At 44.9% G+C, this 18,521-nt stretch overlaps 1 protein-coding gene across 7 annotated transcripts in view; it reads left to right on the forward strand.

The window, feature by feature from the left end:
- LOC147623979 (HAD-superfamily hydrolase, subfamily IG, 5'-nucleotidase) overlaps nucleotides 1–18,521 on the forward strand; it is a 112,032-nt gene that overhangs the window by 29,248 nt on the left and 64,263 nt on the right. For all 7 annotated transcript variants that reach the window (XM_086820650.1, XM_086820649.1, XM_086820655.1 and 4 more), the window contains 8 exons: nucleotides 6,881–7,101; nucleotides 7,235–7,270; nucleotides 8,259–8,351; nucleotides 8,655–8,738; nucleotides 15,476–15,592; nucleotides 15,722–15,827; nucleotides 15,930–16,001; nucleotides 16,137–16,190. In XM_086820650.1, the coding sequence (XP_086676776.1) occupies nucleotides 6,881–7,101; nucleotides 7,235–7,270; nucleotides 8,259–8,351; nucleotides 8,655–8,738; nucleotides 15,476–15,592; nucleotides 15,722–15,827; nucleotides 15,930–16,001; nucleotides 16,137–16,190 (783 nt within the window). The remainder of the gene's footprint in view (nucleotides 1–6,880; nucleotides 7,102–7,234; nucleotides 7,271–8,258; nucleotides 8,352–8,654; nucleotides 8,739–15,475; nucleotides 15,593–15,721; nucleotides 15,828–15,929; nucleotides 16,002–16,136; nucleotides 16,191–18,521) is intronic.

The raw sequence follows: 18,521 nt of genomic DNA on the forward strand, positions 1-18,521 counted from the left end.
CCCAGCGTGTCGCCATTTGCAGCACCGATCTTATTTGTCAAGAAGAAAGATGGGTCTTCTCGGTTGTGTGTCGATTATCGTGCACTCAACAAGCTGACTATCAAAAGCAGATTCCCGATGCCTCGAATTGACTATATTCTCGAGAGGCTGAATGGAGCTAAGGTGTTCTCTAAATTGGATTTAAAGAGTGGGTACCACCAGGTTCGGATTGTTGAGGGGGACATCCCCAAGACAGCTTTCCGTACAGAACGGGCCCACTATGAATTTGTGGTCATGCCATTTGGTTTGACGAACGCCCCAGCTACATTTAACCGCATGATGATGCGTATTTTCCGGGAGTTGATTGGAGTGTGTGTGTTCATATTTTTGGACGACATACTCATATTTTCAGCTACAGTTGAGCAGCATGACATTGATGTGGAGAAAGTCCTTAAGTTGCTGGAAAGCAACGAGCTCTATATCAATGAAAAGAAGTCAGAATTTTATCTGTTCCAGGTACATTACTTGGGATATATAATCAGTGCCGAAGGCATTCGACTTGATCCGGCTAAAGTGGCCGAGATTGTTAACTGGGAAGTACCTCAGACTGCTTATGACATTAGATCATTTGTGGGTATATGCCAGGCATATTCCACCCACATTGACAAGTTTTCCGATCTCTCGGCAGACCTCACCGATCTGCTAAAGGGAGTGAAAACAAGGAGGCAAAAGATTCGAATGACTCCACGAGCGTTGGAGGCATTCCAGAACCTCAAGGTGGCTTTGTCAGAAGCGCCTTGTTTAGCCCTTGCCTCGTGGGACGAACCATTCCAGGTGATCACCGATGCGAGTAACATCGCAATTGGTGGTGTATTGCAACAGAATGGTCATCCAGTAGCTTACATGTCTCGTAAGTTACTGCCCGCCGAAAAGAATTACTCAGTCTACGATCGTGAACTCCTAGCAGTCATTCAGGCCTTGAAACATTGGAAACATTTTCTGTATGGCCGTGACTTCGAGGTTCGCACTGACCATCAGGCATTGCGCTGGATTCAGACGATGCCCAGTGCACAGTGGAGTGATCGACAGCACCGCTGGAGTCAGATATTCCAGCAGTTTGGTGGCATGATTGAGTACCTTCCAGGAAAGGCCAATCCAGTGGCCGATGCTTTGAGCAGGAAGGGACAAGTATCCGCGATTCAGACCACTAGACTGGACCTTGTTGGTACAGGACTAGAAGACATGAAGCACACGTACGCGGATTCCGAGGAATTCGGTACGCAGTGGGAACAGGCATTGGATGCCACAGGACCATGCCATTTTCTGATACGCGATGGTTGGCTTTACTACAAAGGCCGACTATGTGTCATAAAATCATTCCGGGCAGCTCTTCTCCATGATGCCCATGACGCCATTACAGGTGGTCACAGGGGCATGAATTCGACTCTGGAGAAATTAGAACGGCAATACTATTGGCCAAAGATGAGGCGTGATGTGTTTACCTATGTACAACGCTGTGACATTTGTCAAAAGGTGAAAGCTCCTCGTGGAAAGAAGATAGGGTTGTTACAGCCTTTGCCAATTCCTGAGGGTCCTTTCCAAGACATTTCGATGGACTTTGTCACAAATCTGCCTCCCAGTCCGAGTAAGCGTAATACACAGTGTTTGACTATTGTTGACAGGTTCAGCAAATTTGTGATGCTTATTCCTTGCAGGGCCAATGTGACCGCCGAGGATGTTGCCCAGCTTTTCATTCGGCATTGGTACCCGATTGGTGGGATTCCTAGGACCATAGTGTCAGACCGAGATGCCAAGTTTACCAGTCATTTTTGGAGGGCATTGTTTGATAATTTTGGTACTAAGTTGAATTTTTCCAGTGCATTCCACCCACAGACAGATGGCCAGACAGAGATATACAACCAGTTGGCCTTTGATGTGCTGAAGTGTTATGTCCACGATCAGCAAGGTAAGTGGGAATCGTTTTTGCCTTTAGTTCAAGCTGTTCTGAATGACTCTTTTTCTTCAGCTATTGGCAGGACTCCATATGAGGCAGCGTTTGGAAGGCCTTTCCAGTCGTTGTTAACCAGGACCTCGTCTTCAGTACCGGAGGCGAACAGAGTGACGGAGTCTTACCAGGAGATACTAGAGTCCGTTAAAGACAGATTGGCTAAAGCGCAAGAGGCCTACACTCGACAGGCCAATAAAGACCGAAGGGACAAACCACCCCCAAGGGGCCAGGAGGGCCCACATTGTGCCCACCAGCCATGGCTTGGGCTGGAGGGGCTGTCAGCCAGCCCTAGGGCTGCTGGACAGGCAGCCGACAGGGCTAGAAGCCCTACCCAGCCAGTCGGCCAGGTGTGGGGGGCAGTCCCACACCTCTACGCAAGGTGCCCAGCAGTCAGATAGCTGTCCAGAAGGTATGCGCAGGCTGGACAGTAGTAAAATAGGTGTGAAAGCATTTATTTAATCAGACTCAGTCGTGGGACTTCATAAAGACAGCCGACTGGATGCAGTGAAGGGTATAAAAGCCCAGCCCATAATTCATTGATTCCATCTCACAATTCACCAAGAGCTCCAAGCAACCAAGGGCCAGGACAGCCAAGAACAGTGCTAAAGCTAAGGGGTGAAGGACTGAAGGTCAAGGGCAGGTTTTCCAGCCAAGAAAAGGTCAAGTACTTTGTATTTGTTTCAGATTTACATCATTCTAATAAAGCAAATACACCATCCGTGGTGGGGGCCCTACAGAGGGTAATTGGGACCCAATACTGTGTCCTTCTCCATCTCCCCCTTCTCTCTCTATTTTCTGCACATAGTCTTTCAGTTTGTGCGTTAATTCCGTCGCGAAAAGAGTGCTGTTTTCTGAGTTTTGAAGTACCGATCCTTCTCCGAAGCTTCCGCATATTACAAACACTGTCCATACCTCGACGGGCAAGGCGCCTTTTGAGATTGTGGAAGGAGGGAAGAAGGTACCACCCATTTTGCACACAAAGGATAAGATCTTTGAGGCTGATCAATATGTGGAAAACATGGATGAAGCTTATCGGAGAGTTAAGTTGGCACTCCAGAAAACTCCGCAAAAGCAAAAGAAAGCTGCAGACCGCCACAGACGTGCATTAGAGTTTGCATTGGGTGATTGGGTTCTTTTGCGATGTGAAAAGGCTAGGCTCAAGAAGATGAAGGGTAAAGAGCGCTTATTCCCTAAGTTGAGCATGCGCTATTATGGACCTTTTCAGGTGTTGGAAAAGATTGGTGAGGTGGCCTATCGCTTGAAGTTACCAGATCACTGGAGGATTCACAATGCATTTCACGTGAGTCTCCTTAGACCTTTCCATGGGGATGTGCCTGAGGATGTATTAGATGAGGCTCAGCCGGAAGTTGAGGAACTTGATGAGGTTCTTATTCCAGAGCAGATACTGGCACATAAGGAAAGAAAGGTACGAGGTAAAGTTTCCCGTCGCTATCTTGTGAAGTTCAAGAACTATTCACCGATGGATGCGAAGTGGATGGAGGAAGGTGACTTAACAGATTCACCTCAGGTTTTGCAGCTTTATCTTGATGCCTTTGAGTTGGAGCCGACTCTTGTTATGGCTCATTCAGGTTCAGCAGAGCATGGGTCTGGAGCATTGCCTGATGCCCAAGAGGGGGGTAGCACCTCCACTCCCTTGATACAGACAGGCTTAGATGACATCTAGAGGTCGCTTGGTGCAGCTTTTGTCTCACCCGAAGGTACTGATGGCTGATAGCACATCTGTTTATGGGACTTCTATGATATATGTGTACTAGTCACATTGGATGTTGTGGTTGTGTATGGTTCATAGTGGTATACAACTTGGACTACTACTACACCATTGGTTTGCCGTGAATGTTGTTACATATGCATGGCTTAGAGAGATTGGGACGCTGATCTTGCCATATTGTACATTTCACTTTGGATATTTTGCTGTATCACTAGATTGCAATCGAGGACGCTTGCCATTTTTCAAGAGGGGGGTATGTCATGACCCTGTGAAAATGGAACAGCACAAGTGTGGGCATGGTGGTTGGTGAGCAAGATAAATATTAAATGATTCATATTTGGGGTGCCCGGACAAATAGAAATATGGTGGACATCTTCAAATGTGAAGGGGGACCAAGGACATATTTTTAATGTTTTAACCTTGGGAGGCCCCTAGGCATAAGTGGCCCTTAGGAACTTTAATGAATATTAAAAAAAAGGGAGCCTAGGATATTATTGGAAGGGGGGGTTTTGGGAGTTACATGCCTCTCTCATCTCTCTCTCTCTCTCTCTTGCTTTTGGAAAATCGTGCAAGCTACGTGCGTGGAGGAGAAGAGAAACTCTGTCGACTGGCTGCTAGATTTTCTGTGTGAAGAGCAGGCCGTACAGAACCTGGCCGTACAGACCAGGTGTTTGCAGGCCGTACAGTGCTGGTGGATGTTGTCCGTACAGAGCAGGCGGTGGTACAGGTGTTGCAGGTACAGGCGAACACTGAGCAGGTTGGCTGCGGCTGGTACAGACAGTAGCTGCAGGCGAAAAACTGTACGGACAAGTGCAGCTGATAGGGACAACGCAGATCTGTACGGACAGGTACAGGCTGACACAGACAGTGCAGACCTGCACGGACAGGTGCAGGCTGTCAAGGACAGTCCTGTCGAGTAGGTACAGGCGGCAGAAACTGTACGTACAGACCTGTACGGATAGGTACAACAAGGTACTACAGACCTGTACAGACAGGTACAGGCTGCTACAGTACTGTTCAGTCTTGAACAGTTGCAGGCGGCGTTTTATCAGAGTCCAGGTGGGGCATCAGTCAGGCGGCTACGGGAAGAACAGTACAGACAGGCTGTTGCAAGTACAGACTGGTACAGTCAGTCCTTTTGGTGCAGAACCACGCATTGAATTGGTAAGCTCTGCACTTGTCAATCTTTCTTTCTTTCCACTGGCTTATGTCTGCTGCAGAGTTGTGTCATCTGGCCCCTTGTGAGAGGAGGGGTATGGCAGTTTGAAGGGTGGAAACAGAGATTGGACAGTGGATGTGTATTTGAACTGAGTTGTGAAACCATGTTCATGGAATATGCCAGATGTGTGCTCAAGGCTGCCCTGCTGAATTGCCTTGGCTGATTAGAGGGAAGCACAGTGTGTTGCTTTTGTGGGACACAGATCTGTGTGTGAATCCTCTGTGCTAAGAGGTCTTGAGGGTTGCCAGATTGGACATGCAGGTTTACTCTCCGGGACTGGCTTTGTTGTACTCAGAAATACATTTCATTGAATTTGAATAAAGAAATACCGAAAGGGGCGCCAAGCTTTGGGGCCAACAGGTGTCGATTTCCTTTCAGTTTTGGGGCATTCTAGCTCCTGTTAATTTTGTTATCTATTTGGACTACAATTGGAAGGGTGACTGCTAGTCTACCGCACTTTGGTTTCTACCAGAGGCCGGTTTCATCTGCCGTTGTGAGCACATCTCACCAACTCCCTTCACGGGATAATAATAGTTATTAGCACAGTAGATTCTTTCCTTAAGTGCCATAGGTAACACTAGCAAGAGGCAAATTACAAGGCTGTAGAGCAAGGAGAACACAGTTGACTACTGCTGTTTATCATCCCAAAAGCAAAATCAAAGTAACATGTCTTCATGATTGGGTGCATACTGTTTTGAAGGTGGTCTGGAAGCTCAATCAAAGTGCGTCTTGGGATCCCTACTTAAGAGTTGGAGTCATGTGTGACGCGTCCATATACACTCAAAAGTTATGCACATGTTGTTTTTAGAATCAATATTTTCTTCAAATTCAAGTGAATGCCATCACAAAGTTCAAGTTGCTAGGTCTTAGAAATATTATACTGACCTACCTTATCACATGTTGAAGGGTTGTGACTGAAATAGCAGGACATACAAAAATCGGTGGTCATTTGAAGGGGGAGGGAGGGTTGGGGGAACGCTTAAGAATACATCATGGACTGGGAAGCATAATAATCCCTTCTCTGTAGAAGAGCGTGAAAGGACAGGACCACCAGGAAACGCTTATTGTCTACTGACCTAGAAGGACCCTGAGGCCTTTCGTCCCTGAAAATCACTTTACTTCTCTGTTTTTATAGTCAGCATGTTATGAGACTATGTTCCTGTGCATCTAGTTTTCATATGCGTCACTGGATCCCTATCGGATGCTCATGGAGTCTGCAGGACCTGGGGTATGATTATATCAGCAAAAATGTCCACAAAGTGAACAGTGGCATGGTTTCACATGGGTTTTCATGCTTAAGGATGGGACGTTACAAAGTTCTGTATTATGGGTTTCCTAGAATTTCTATTGAATTTAGTGGGCTAGGCTAGTGTTTGAGACTTGGGGTGGTCGATGTGAAGAACTGCGTAGGAAAAGGCCCGAGGCATTTTTATGCATAAAGGTGAAAGGTTCAAAAAGGGGGTTTTAGCCTTAGGGAGTCATTGGTCGCATGGCAACAAGCATTGGCCAAGCCCCCTAGATTCTCTAGACAAGCAAATACAGGACACGTAACAGTTGTACCACCCTAACTTGCATAAACTGTGGGTCCTCCATTTTCTCTCAGATTTTGGTCGACATTCACTGATGGATAATTATAGGCAAGTGTCAGTCCACTTGGCAGCTAACAGGCGGCCACTTAGGCTGCCCCATAACCCTTTTATGGATTTATTGTTGTATATGATAAAAGAGTTGTTTCTTGCAACTTAAACTACTGTTTGGTATGCCCTATCACTGTATATTTCAAATGTCAAATCTTGTCACTGTATATTTCAAATGTCAAATTGGAAAGTAGACTTAATGCAATGAGATAGTATGGTGTGGGATTATAATTTCAAATTAAGTAAAACGGCACCTTAAATCACGTCGTAATAGTGTACTAAAAGTTTACTATCTTTTCAAATTTCAGATGGACCGTCACAAGTATGTCAAGGTGGCATATCATGGGTTTTGTGAGATTTCTAGGCAGGACCGATTAGCGATATATGGGAACAGCCCTTTGCAACAAGCCTATGACGAACCTGATTATGCTCTGATTGACACACTCTTCTCTCTGGCTGAAGCCTATCTTTTTGCACAACTTGTTGAATTCAGGGATCTGAACCCTGATAAATTTTCTGGGGCTGCTAAGTATGTCTGTCACGTGACTACTCTTAAGCTTTTAGTGCACAAGGTGGAGCTTTTGAGAGACACCATGCTTAGGTCTTGATAAAGCTCCTTCAGAGGTATCTTCTGAGATGCTCTTCTTTTGTGATTTTTATAGGGAAAATTCTGATGATGGACCATCAGTCCCTTTCAAGTAAGTGTTCAACTCAATAAACAGATATTTCTGATTAGGTTAGAAAATCTGGACAAGTTTTTTTCAAGTGAATACTGAGCAACGTAGCAGCATCTATGTATGCCTGGCTTGTGAGCAGGGGCTATCCTCCGTGGACTCCAATGACCCATACTTCAGCAGGTTTTGGAATGGAGAAAAAAAATTGTTCCTTTATCTAATAACCCCTATTGATACATACACGTGGTTGAAAAAAGATCAACAGGTCATGCAAAGCATGCCAACAATAGCAGAAGGAGCTTCTTGAGTTTGATCTGATCTAGTTTGCATAGCAAGCATGTTAGATCTATGTTGTGGAGGCTAGGTCCTTTGGTGCGTAGTAGTATTTATTAATTCGGAACAAGTACAACAGGAAAACATGTTTTATTGGACGTGAAATGCAGCCATGGTTTGATAGATTGAGTTTTAAGGGGGCATAGTTAAAACTAGACCAATTGTACCCTGGGTACTGTCTATTCTCCTAGCTTTGAGCTTTTCAAGTCATTTTCCTTTCTGGATCCAGATAAGAACTAGCCCCATAAGTCCAGACAAGCCCATGAGCAGGGGAGCCCCATCACTATGGGAATCCAGACCTAGATCCAGATCCACAAGGGTTTGAAAGGCCCATTGATAGGTGGGCCCCAGATCAACCTAGGCCAGAGGCAGTTGCTAGAACGGATGGGTCCCAAATCCAGAGGATAGGCCCCAACCAGAAAAACAAGGGCCAGAGAGGGGGACCCTGAAGTCAGAAGGGTCCTGCCTGGACTACAGCCAGAAAGACTGGAGGGGCCAGAGATAGAGGGTGAGGAGTGGTACAATGTGCAACCCCTCTACTTTTCTAAGAGATCATAATAAGCCCCTGCACTACCAATGCTGTCCTTTGATTTTTGATGAGCGGATTTGTGACTAAGCAGTGAGAACTCAACAGAAATAAGCTGGTTGTTGATTTTAATCAATATTTATTCTGTCACAGCTTCTCCCAAATGTATAAGGATATACGGGCTGCAGTTGATTTATGCCATCGAGATGGAACCCTCAAACAAGCTGTGGCTGAAGATCCTAGCAAGTAAGAATAGAAGGCTACCATCAACTTGTGTGTGTGTGTGTTGTATACAACCCCCACCACCAAACATGCATGCGCGCGCGCACGCGCGCGCACACACACACACACACACACACACACACACACACACACACATACACACACATTTCTGCCTCCATTGTTTGCTGCTGCAGGAGTTGTAAAAATGGAGGAAGCTCATTTGTATTACCATCAACTAATGACCTAGCCCCAGATTTAGGACATTTGGCTGATGTTTGCTTTTGCTCTTTCTCGTTGGTACAAAATGGGGTTACTTTTGTAATGCAGGTACATTTATTTTGATCCACAGCTAATTTCCATGTTCAAGATGCTGAGGGACTCAGGTCGAATGACATTTTTGGTGACAAACAGGCAAGGGCTGATGTATCACGTGTTTACGGTTTTAGATAAAGTGTTGTTTAAATGAGGAGTTTGTAGACAGTAGCATACATTGAGGGCCATCAACAATCTCATTCTGCTTGCCTCAAGTCTTTGCTTCTGCTTGGTCCACGACATTCATGAACCGTGTCTTACTTGGTTGTTGCTAGAATGTGATTTTTTTCTTTCCAAAAACCTTTGATGTGAAATACAAAACAGGAGAAATCTTGAAATAGGCTGACACTGCCAAGACTTAGAATTTATTGTGTTTCAAGCCAGTTGGCTTAGGATTTGTGACTGGGTCCTCCTGTTTATCCCCACCTCATTACTTCTGCTTTATGATGATCTTTGGCTTGTTGTTTGAGCCCTTTTCAGGAAGGATTAAAGGTCCTTTGGCTTTGTTTTATGGCTTGTTAATACCCAATTGCCAAGCTCGATGCATGTGACACCTTATCAAACTAAAGAGGTGTTGAGCAAAAAAATTAAAGATGATCATCTAGTTGCACCACCACCCTATTGAGCAAAGGGCTTGCAAAGTATAAAGGAGTTATACAATTCAAGGCACTATCATTGCATTCACACAAACAAGACTGGACTAAGCTCATACGTTACAATGCCAAAATTGCATAGTCTAGAAGAGGTAGCCAGTTTTGTAGCTGAAAAGCTACTTTCTCCAACATCAGGTTCTTCTTCACATTACCTTCTTCTTTGTCCTTGATGTCACGAGCCTGCTGCCAGCAATCTTTGATTAAATGACCAAGTCTTTTCCATTGTTAAACTTGATTTTGCCGTTTTGTTCTTTAGATGCTGCAAACGGCTTTTCATCAAGCATGATTGCAATAACGAGTCCACATTGTCAAAAGGAGTTTCTTTGCACACTAGAGAGAAGGATGGCCCTTGCATCCTCATCATCTGCTGTTTTGGAGTTGAGACTAGAAAGCTGCATCATGATATATGTCAATCAACTGATGAGTTCTACAAGTATCTCTTCAGGTTTGACTTCCAGGCGGAATAATGGTTGCTTGAACATGATCTTTTGAGTTCTTGTAGTCTTTACCAAGAGTAAGACTAAGACCAATGATACCCATTGCGTTTTAAGATCTAAACTTCTGTAGTTGGATCTTTTCTTGTCCCCTGGCGGGTTTTGACGATGCTCCAAAGACCATTCCTTGCATGCCTTGATCTATCAGGTTCATAACAATACTCTGTGGAGGTTGACTTGAAGTTGTCTGATGAAGACACCTTTGATGTTTTGTATGAGGCCAGAAATCAGTTTTGTAGTAGGTGTTTTGAGCAGGTTCAAAAATAATCTCTGGGAGAACCACTGTAAAGCAGGTATGAGGATGTTGAAATACATCCAGGGTACTCAAGAGCATGCCACTGCCTATCGTGTAGGCAAGGTACTTAATGGAGTAGAAATAGACTTACAATCCTGTTTTTTAATTCTTTGTAGCAGACCCTTTATGAACTTGGACTGCAGCAAAATGATGCCCCCTTGTAACTCTACAAACTGTATGCCCAAATAGTACTCTAACAACCTGAGATCTGACATCTCAAATGAGGATTCAAGAGCAGCCTTGAATGCTGCAATTTTATTTCTTCCATAGGTCCCTGTTAGCAACTTATCATCCACATATAGGATGATGATAATCAAATCCTCTTTGTCCACCTTGACGTAGAGGGTACTCTCCATTGGACTATTCTGGAAGCCCTAGCTGGTTAAATAAGCATGATCTTTTCATACCAAGCTCGAGGAGCTTGTTTGAGGCCATACAATGCCTTGCACAATCTACATACTTTCCCTTTCCGACCATGCGCCACAAACCCATGCGTTGACTCACTTACACTTCTTGATGCAAGTCCCCATGTCATCTTGGAAGTAGGTGCAAAAGTCTCATCATAATCAATGCTCTTTTGCTGAACATACCCCTTTGCTAAAGTCTTGCTTTGTACTTGGCAATAGTAACATCAGACTTTCTTTGACCTTGTAAACCCACTTCGTACCAATAGCTTTCTTGCCATAGGGCAAGTCAACCAAATCCCATGTGCCATGTATGATGGCATCCATCTTGTCATGCATGGCTCTTATCCCATGTTCATTTTCTTGGGCTTCCTTAAAGTGTCAGGCTCATCTGCGTCACAAAGACTACTTGTCGAAGCGGCATCAGCATGATGTGGTTCTCTTGAGCCTCTAGAACCAGCCCGTGTCTCTCCATTGAGGGGAGCAGAGAGTCTTCTCTATCGCAACAACCAAACTATCAACACAAATCTCCAAGGTTACGGTCATTGCAACCAAACGAAGAAGAACCAAACAAGTTGCCACAATGTTGCCGCTCCCATTGAAGCCAGACAACCACCTCTCATACATAGAGAATATACTGCACAACATGTGTCAGACTGCTGCCCCCTCACCTTCCACCAAAGTTGGACAGCTTACCCTCATGTCATAAGTATGTTCTTGGTAACCAATAAACTTTAACCAAATTTGAAAGATATAATTTGTGATGACCACTGTTATCATAAAAATCAATGAACGTAGCTGATTTCGATGTTGGACACACCAAGACATCCATCTCTTGATGATACTTGAGTAGAACGGAATTATCACAAGAGAATGAACTCAAAATATCACTGAATGTGCCCTTTGGAAGAGAACTTGCCACATGGCAAGCAAAAGCAAAACGGAGCGTAGAAGAGACATAAAACCATTGCATGAAAGAACTCGCTTTTTGTACGAAGAGCTCGATATCCAGGCAATAGTGTTGGAGAGCAAGCCTTATCCAAGTACAAACGAATGAAGGTGTGCGAACAACCTCTAAAAGAGCTACATGTGTATGTGTCTAAACCCACTCTTAGAGTGGCTTACTAAAATATCTAGAGATTATACCTATAATGACCTAAGCAATGATGTCATATAAGAGAGGCTCTAAGCCTATAAAAGCATTGCACTTGATGGTTATACATGTCACATCGTTGAGTCGTGCAATTTCTCTCTCTTTGAAGCATTGTCTTTTTCTCTCGAAGTCTCTCTCTCCCCCTTACTTCTCTGTTCTCATTTGTTTCCCACATGGCGGAGGCATGAGTGTAGTGGATTACCAGATGGGATCTCTGGCTTTAGCCACATCCATACATCCCTTCACCATTCCCACCAGCCCCCCGGGAGCTAACCATGCTTATCTCTTCTTTAGCCTCAGCTTTTCTCGACCATGCACCACACATCTGCCACTACACCCAGATTCGCTTCCACCATGATGGGGACTCCGACCATCTCTACCAACATCTAACTTATGTAGACCCCAATCTCCCACTAGCTGACCTCACCTCTCAACTCATCACAATCTTACACATCTCTGCCAGAGCCGCATTTCCGTCCACCAGTCGATCCACCGCCATACCCCCTACCGGCACCATGCCCTAGAACAATTGGTATGAGGAGGAATGCTGCACAACACGTGATCGTCTCCTATGCAAGGTTGCAACTGGCCAAATCTGAGAGAGAGATGGTCAAAGGATTAATCGATATAGAACTAGATGTAAGAAACAAGCACATGTTAAGCGCCAATACAAGGACTTATAGCAATCTCTCAAAGGTGTGAATTGTAATGAGGGTTGGAAGAAAATCTGGGAGAAACGCCCACCCACACCCATCACATCTCCATCCATATGGCACACGTATGCACGATGCTTGTCAAAGTACCAAATCAGCCCCCCATCCCACCACTATCACATCCATGTCCCATCCCACCTTTTTCACAACCGCCATGGTGGCCTGAGCCATGCGGAGACTCAAAAACGGTAGATCACAGGACCACGAGGGCCTCTTGGCAGAGCACATCTCCCATGCGGGGGAAATTCTTGCACCCCTCCTAGCCCATATGTTCAACTAGAAGGCTCCCCACCCACTTGGACAGCCCATATCATCACACGAATCCATAAAGCTAGAGATCCCATGGAACTCAACAATTACAAGACTGCTATGATTGGCCACACACTGGCCAAACTTTACGAGGGATGCCGGTTGAGGGCTCCAGCTGGAAGATAGTGATCATATGCAGTGGTTCAAACGGGATAGAGGTCTTTCTTCTTGGAGGACCTTCAAAGACCTCCCATATTCGGAGTAGAAGAGACTTACTGTAGGCCTTAGGGAGAAGGACCATACATAATAATGAATCATTGAGTTTTTTTGACATTTTTTGATGCCATGGAGATACTCCTATTCATTGGCTTGGAGTATTTGCAAGTAGGAGGGTCACTCCACAGGTTATCTGAATTCATCATAATTCGGATGAGAGCTGGCATAAAAAAGCATTGATTTGTTGCCATATGGTCGCTAGTCCATAGTGGAGACTTTGGATACAAGAAAGATGCCTCATTAAGATGTTTGTGGAATCTAGGAGAGTGGGGGTGGATTGATGCATAGACACTTCCAAAGTATTTCCTTTTTTGACTGCAGTGATAAAATTCGGTGTCATTTACCGATCATCACTTCATTGCATTCCGTACTACCGTATGGGTACGGAAAGTTTCCTCTTCACTTCCCCTCTCCCCTCCCTCCCCTTTTCCTCTGTTTCGGTTAGAAATGAAAAAATCTCGGTCCTTATTCTTCTAGCAATCTATACGTTATGTTGTGCTGCAAATCCTCCTCCGCCACCCCAATTTTTTTAATTTTATCCTATTTCTGCAAATTTCCAATTTATGGAGTCCCTCCCATTTCCTGCAATTCCTCCATTATCCCCCAATATCACTTTAGTCCCCTTATTTTCCCCCGTCTCCCAATTTTTCTCAGCTTCCTCCGATTTCTCCCATTTTTTTTTTCAATTTCTCACAATTTTCCCAAATCCTTGCAATTTCCCTTAATTCCCCCAATTTCCCCCAATTCTCCCAATTCCCCTAATTGTCCCCAATTTCCCTCAATTTCTTCCAATTCTCCCAATTTTTCCTAAGTTTCGTGTTTTCTCGAAGTCTCCCAATGTTTCCCAATATCTTGCAATTCTTTGATTTCCTCAATTTCTTGCAATTCCCTTAGTTTCCCCCAATTTCCCCAAGTCCTCACAATTTCCCCCAAGCTCTCCCAATTCCCCAAATTTCTTGTAATTTTTCCAATTTCCCCCAATTCATGCTGTTATTCTATTATATCATAAAAAACAAAAAGTGAACGTACTTAAAGTACTTATCTAGATGTGTATTTTTTGTACTCATTCACCTTAAATATCTTCGAGGTGGGAACCTATGAGACAGTTTGTCTCCTGGGTAGCATAGGCTTTCTTGTGGTGTCTTGCTGGCGAGCTGTTTCAGGGACAGCACGTGATTGTCACACTACAGTCCATACAATATTGCATTCGAAGTTGTGGAGAGGTCCAGTGAGTATGGCTGAGGATTATCTCACTTATTAGGAGGGACTGGCGGGTCTATGTGACATGGGGCATGATTGCATTGCTCATTATGAAGCTTGAATGCAGGTTTCTACGAGATCACTTCATATGATTTCCCTTTACATGCCAATAGAGGTATGGTTAGGATAATGAAATATAATAGACACCGAGTGCATATAGATTGGGAGATCATTGAGAGCCTCAGCTTGGCAGGTTTGGAGGTCACGGTGTAGTGAGGCCATTGAGGGTGAGGTTACTCATACTCTTGCCTCCAGAACAATAGAATATGAAGGCCAACCTTCATGCATATTTGAGGACCACCCCCCGCCACCCCCCCCCCCCCAGGTCTCTTTTCTTCTTCTTCTTCTCTCTCTCTCTCTCTCTCTCTCTCTCTCTCTTTTTGGTTTTTTTTGGGGGGGGGGGGAATGAAAATTCTATTAAATATAAAATAATCTATACACAATCACGGCCACGAGCTGGAAAGAGACGTCATCCCAAAATGTAAGGTGTTTACAGCGAATCTGGGATACGGTGGTGACATAGCCCGTTTTTGACTGATACTGATTCTAACATGGTTTGGAACCACAACATTCCTGCAGTATCCTTTTTCAAAGGAACTTGGTTGTATAGTTTTCCTATAATTAATAGAAGTTTCTTTCTTTTTGAGGGAAGGGGAAGGGGGGGAGGGGATATGAAGAGAAACGAAATGGAGGAGAATGCGAGAGAGAGGAGGGCTTCTATGTACAAGTTGTGCAAAGAAGAAAACAAATGGGTGATATAGAAACCATCTCACACAGCTCAACTTGGTCGTTGTTTCCCAGCACTTTTGCTGCCGCCTGTGGGCTACAGGCATCTGCCTTTGTCAGATGAAGTTGCTGACCATTGTCGGACTCACCCACTTCACTCCTCTGCCTCCTATCGGGTTTCATTAAAGTGGTGGAGCATCAAATTTTAAGAACAACATGAGTGGGAAAGGTACCTTCTATGGACTCAAGTCATGTGGAGGCTTTTAATGAAGAACTCCAATGTTGCAAGTGTTGTAAGCTTTAGAAAGTGGCCAATTTATTCGAAGATATGCATTGATGTAAAATTACGAAAACTTTTACAAACTGTGGGTAGAAAAAACGTCTCAGTTATAATGGGCCTCATCAAGTTAGGGAAAATTGGATATTGTCTGAATACCTGAAAGGAGTTTATGGTACATCCCAGTCTTCCATGTGCATTTTTCTTATGTGAGGGAGCTTCCCTGACTGATGAACCTAGCTTGATGCCAGGTGGGTGGTATGGCATGCAAGGTTGGCTATCCAATGACAAGTATTTGGTTTTGACTTTGATGGAATGCTTTGCATCCTTTTGTAGTCTTTGGGATTATACACATGTAGCAATGAACTACCTTTGTGGCAAATGTGGGTCCGCTGGGAATACACCTAGGGACTTTGAATGGCTAAATTATTTCGACCTCGTCATAACTGGAAGGTAATCTTTAACAAATTATATAATTATTAGATTCTGTATTATTTATTTTTTGTTTTGTGTTGAATCTTCTGTTTGATATGGTGTCAACCAAGAATATTATGACTTCTGCTTGGTTTACTGGTTTGCCAGTGCAAAACCGAGTTTCTTTGCTGATGGAAGTCGAACGGGTCTTTTTGAAGTGGACATAAAGTCTGGAATGCTTTTGAATACCGACAATGGCACTCCTTTAGCATCGGTGACCACAACTCGAAACTTGATTTAATGTTGGGACCTTTGGAGATCTATATGAATTGTTTCTTTGCGCAGAATTCTAAAAAATCCTATTTTGACTGTCTAGGTAGGTGATGTTGATGTCAAAAAGTTCTCCTTTGCACGGAATGGAATGAAGCAGCCTTGCCGAGTGTTCCAGGTGCCCAATATCTGAGCTCCCGTAGCTTCACAGTTTCCTTTTCCACAAGAAATTCTCTCAGACTAGATGTGTATCTTCACAGAATTTTTTCTCCGCAAGAAGGCACACCCTAACATTTAAAGCACCTATTTGCAGGGTGGGAATGTAAAACATCTGCATCAACTACTAGGGATAGAATCGGGCTCACAGGTAGATACTTAATTTCTCATGTTCTCTCCCTCTTTTGCACTGATGTAGCCTTTTCTACAAAACCCAATTGCTTGTTGATGCTTCTGTTCAGTACTTTCAGATCCTGTTTCGTTTCCTCCAGAACTCTCATCCACTCTCCACCATGGAGTTAAACCCACTTTAGCTTCGAGCTTGCAGGAAACCCTAAACCTATTCCAATAAGTGGTATCAGAGCAGGCTGTATGGACCTACAGCAGACCTGCGCAGCTCTGCCTTAGCTTTCAAAGAACTGCATTTTTGCCAGGTGCAGCGTTAACCACCCTCCAGACCTGCATTTTGCTGGTTGCAGCTTTAGAACAGCCCGCAGACCTGCGTTTCAGGCAGCAGCAACCCCCAACAGCCCATGCAGCCTTCCTATGCCCCAGGCAACCTCAGCAGCCCATGCGGCCTCCCTACGGCCCAGGCAACCTCATTAGAAGCTTGCAGCTTTGCGTTTTTTGCTGTAGACCACATCAGAAATTGCATTCCAGCCAGGCAACTACCTCACACCTTGCATTTTTGCCAGGCGACACTTCCCGGCCTTCGTTTTTGCCAGGCAACCACACCCATCTTATGCCACAGACAGACGGTGCGAGTGTCTGCACTCCAATCAAAATGATTTGGGTTCGTGGAGACGTGGCGAATCGGCACTTTCTGTGATCGCCTCTTCCTCCAATCGCTCGATCTAATCAGTGATTGCCTCTTCCTCCAATCGCTTGATCCAATGGGCGTCCACTCCAATCATTCGATCCAATGGGTGTCGGCTCCAATCGCTGACACTCCAATCAAATCGGTGACAATTAGGTTCCTGGAGACGTGTCAAATTGACTCTTTCTCTGGTCGCCTCTTCCTCCAATTGCTTGATGCAATCGGCATCCACTCCAATCGCTCAATCCATTCGGTGTCGGCTTCAATCGTCGCCTCCTACAATTGCTGCCTCCAATCGCTCGCTTGGATCAGCACCGCCTCTGATCGCCGCATTGCTCCAATCGCTTGACTTGGATTGCTCTCTCTAATCACTCGCTTCAATTGCTCTATCCGAACAGCGACGATCGGCGATCCGATTGGATGATGATCAGTTCCGGTTGGTGACCTGCGATCGCTCCTTTGATCACTGACCGACACTCCTCTTTGTGGTGTTTTCTCCTTGAACCACAAACTTTTGGGGATTTTCTTCAAGATCGTACTTGTGCAGCAATCTGGGCCCCACCAACAGCACTAGCATGGAAACGACATTGTAAAAAGGGCGAGACATCACCGGCATTGAGGGGGGATTCTACGCTAACTCTTAATTTATGCGTGTTTTGTGTTTAAGTCAAGGTCCTCTACCGGGGATGTCCCCTAAAATGAGATGTAATAAATGTTCCTCATGTGTGTCAGTTTTTCCACCTTGTGTTATAAAAGGCTCCATTCCCAGTTTATCCTTGCTAGGAGCAAGGGGGTGACAAAGTGCTAGGCTCCCTATGCTTGGCCAAACCCTGATCTGAGAGACTCTGTGAGCATGGCACGGGAGTTGTAGATGCTGAGTCTGGCTTTGAGGTAGTGGGGGATAAGGTAGGTTGTAGCAACTTTCTGTTGCGTTCGGGTCTCATTACCATTGCTCGAAGGGGCAGTTTGTTGGGTATTCGGAGCTTCATGTGTGAACAAACTTCTAGAAGGGCTTAAATGTGTATGTGTGTGTGTGTGTGACTTGTTCATATGTATGAGTGTGTGAACACTTGCTTGTGAACACCCCTTTTATGTGGATAAGATAGGTGTGCCAGATGTGATTAGTGTGTGTGTGTGTGTGTGTGTGTTGTGTCTTGTGCATGTGTCAAAAGCTAAGGTTGCCACTGCGGGCATGGTACTTACAGACCATGAGGGACTAACTGCCAAGTACAGAGCTTGGCCTATGTGTGGCCAAGCTCTATGGATCAGTGCTAGAGACAGAGTTGATTTCCTTTGCAGAGAGACAGGGATGTAGGGCCCTAGGATAGGCGGGCTTCCGAAGGAGCTACTCTACCCTCGACCACATCTTCACCTTGCGAACCATTCCCGAGTTTCCATGTGGTTTTCAGAACACAGGCTTCAGATGGACCACCTCCCACCTCTTTAGTATTGTTTGGACTCCCATTTTCTCTGGATCTCCCGTGAGGACCTCAATCGGATTATCCGATTCAACCTCCTTAGCCCCACATACATAGCACATGGATTGCACCTTCGGAGCTCCAACCGAAGATGCATTTCTATAGAGATCATTTCCTCAGGCTCACAGGGGATGGCTTCATCCAACAACCAGGCTACCTAGGTATTCACTTGTCACATGCTGTGTAC

This window comes from Cibotium barometz, chromosome 26 (genome assembly GCF_041138505.1).
Source record: "Cibotium barometz isolate CiBa-2024 chromosome 26, ASM4113850v1, whole genome shotgun sequence".
Classification (NCBI taxonomy): domain Eukaryota; kingdom Viridiplantae; phylum Streptophyta; class Polypodiopsida; order Cyatheales; family Cibotiaceae; genus Cibotium; species Cibotium barometz.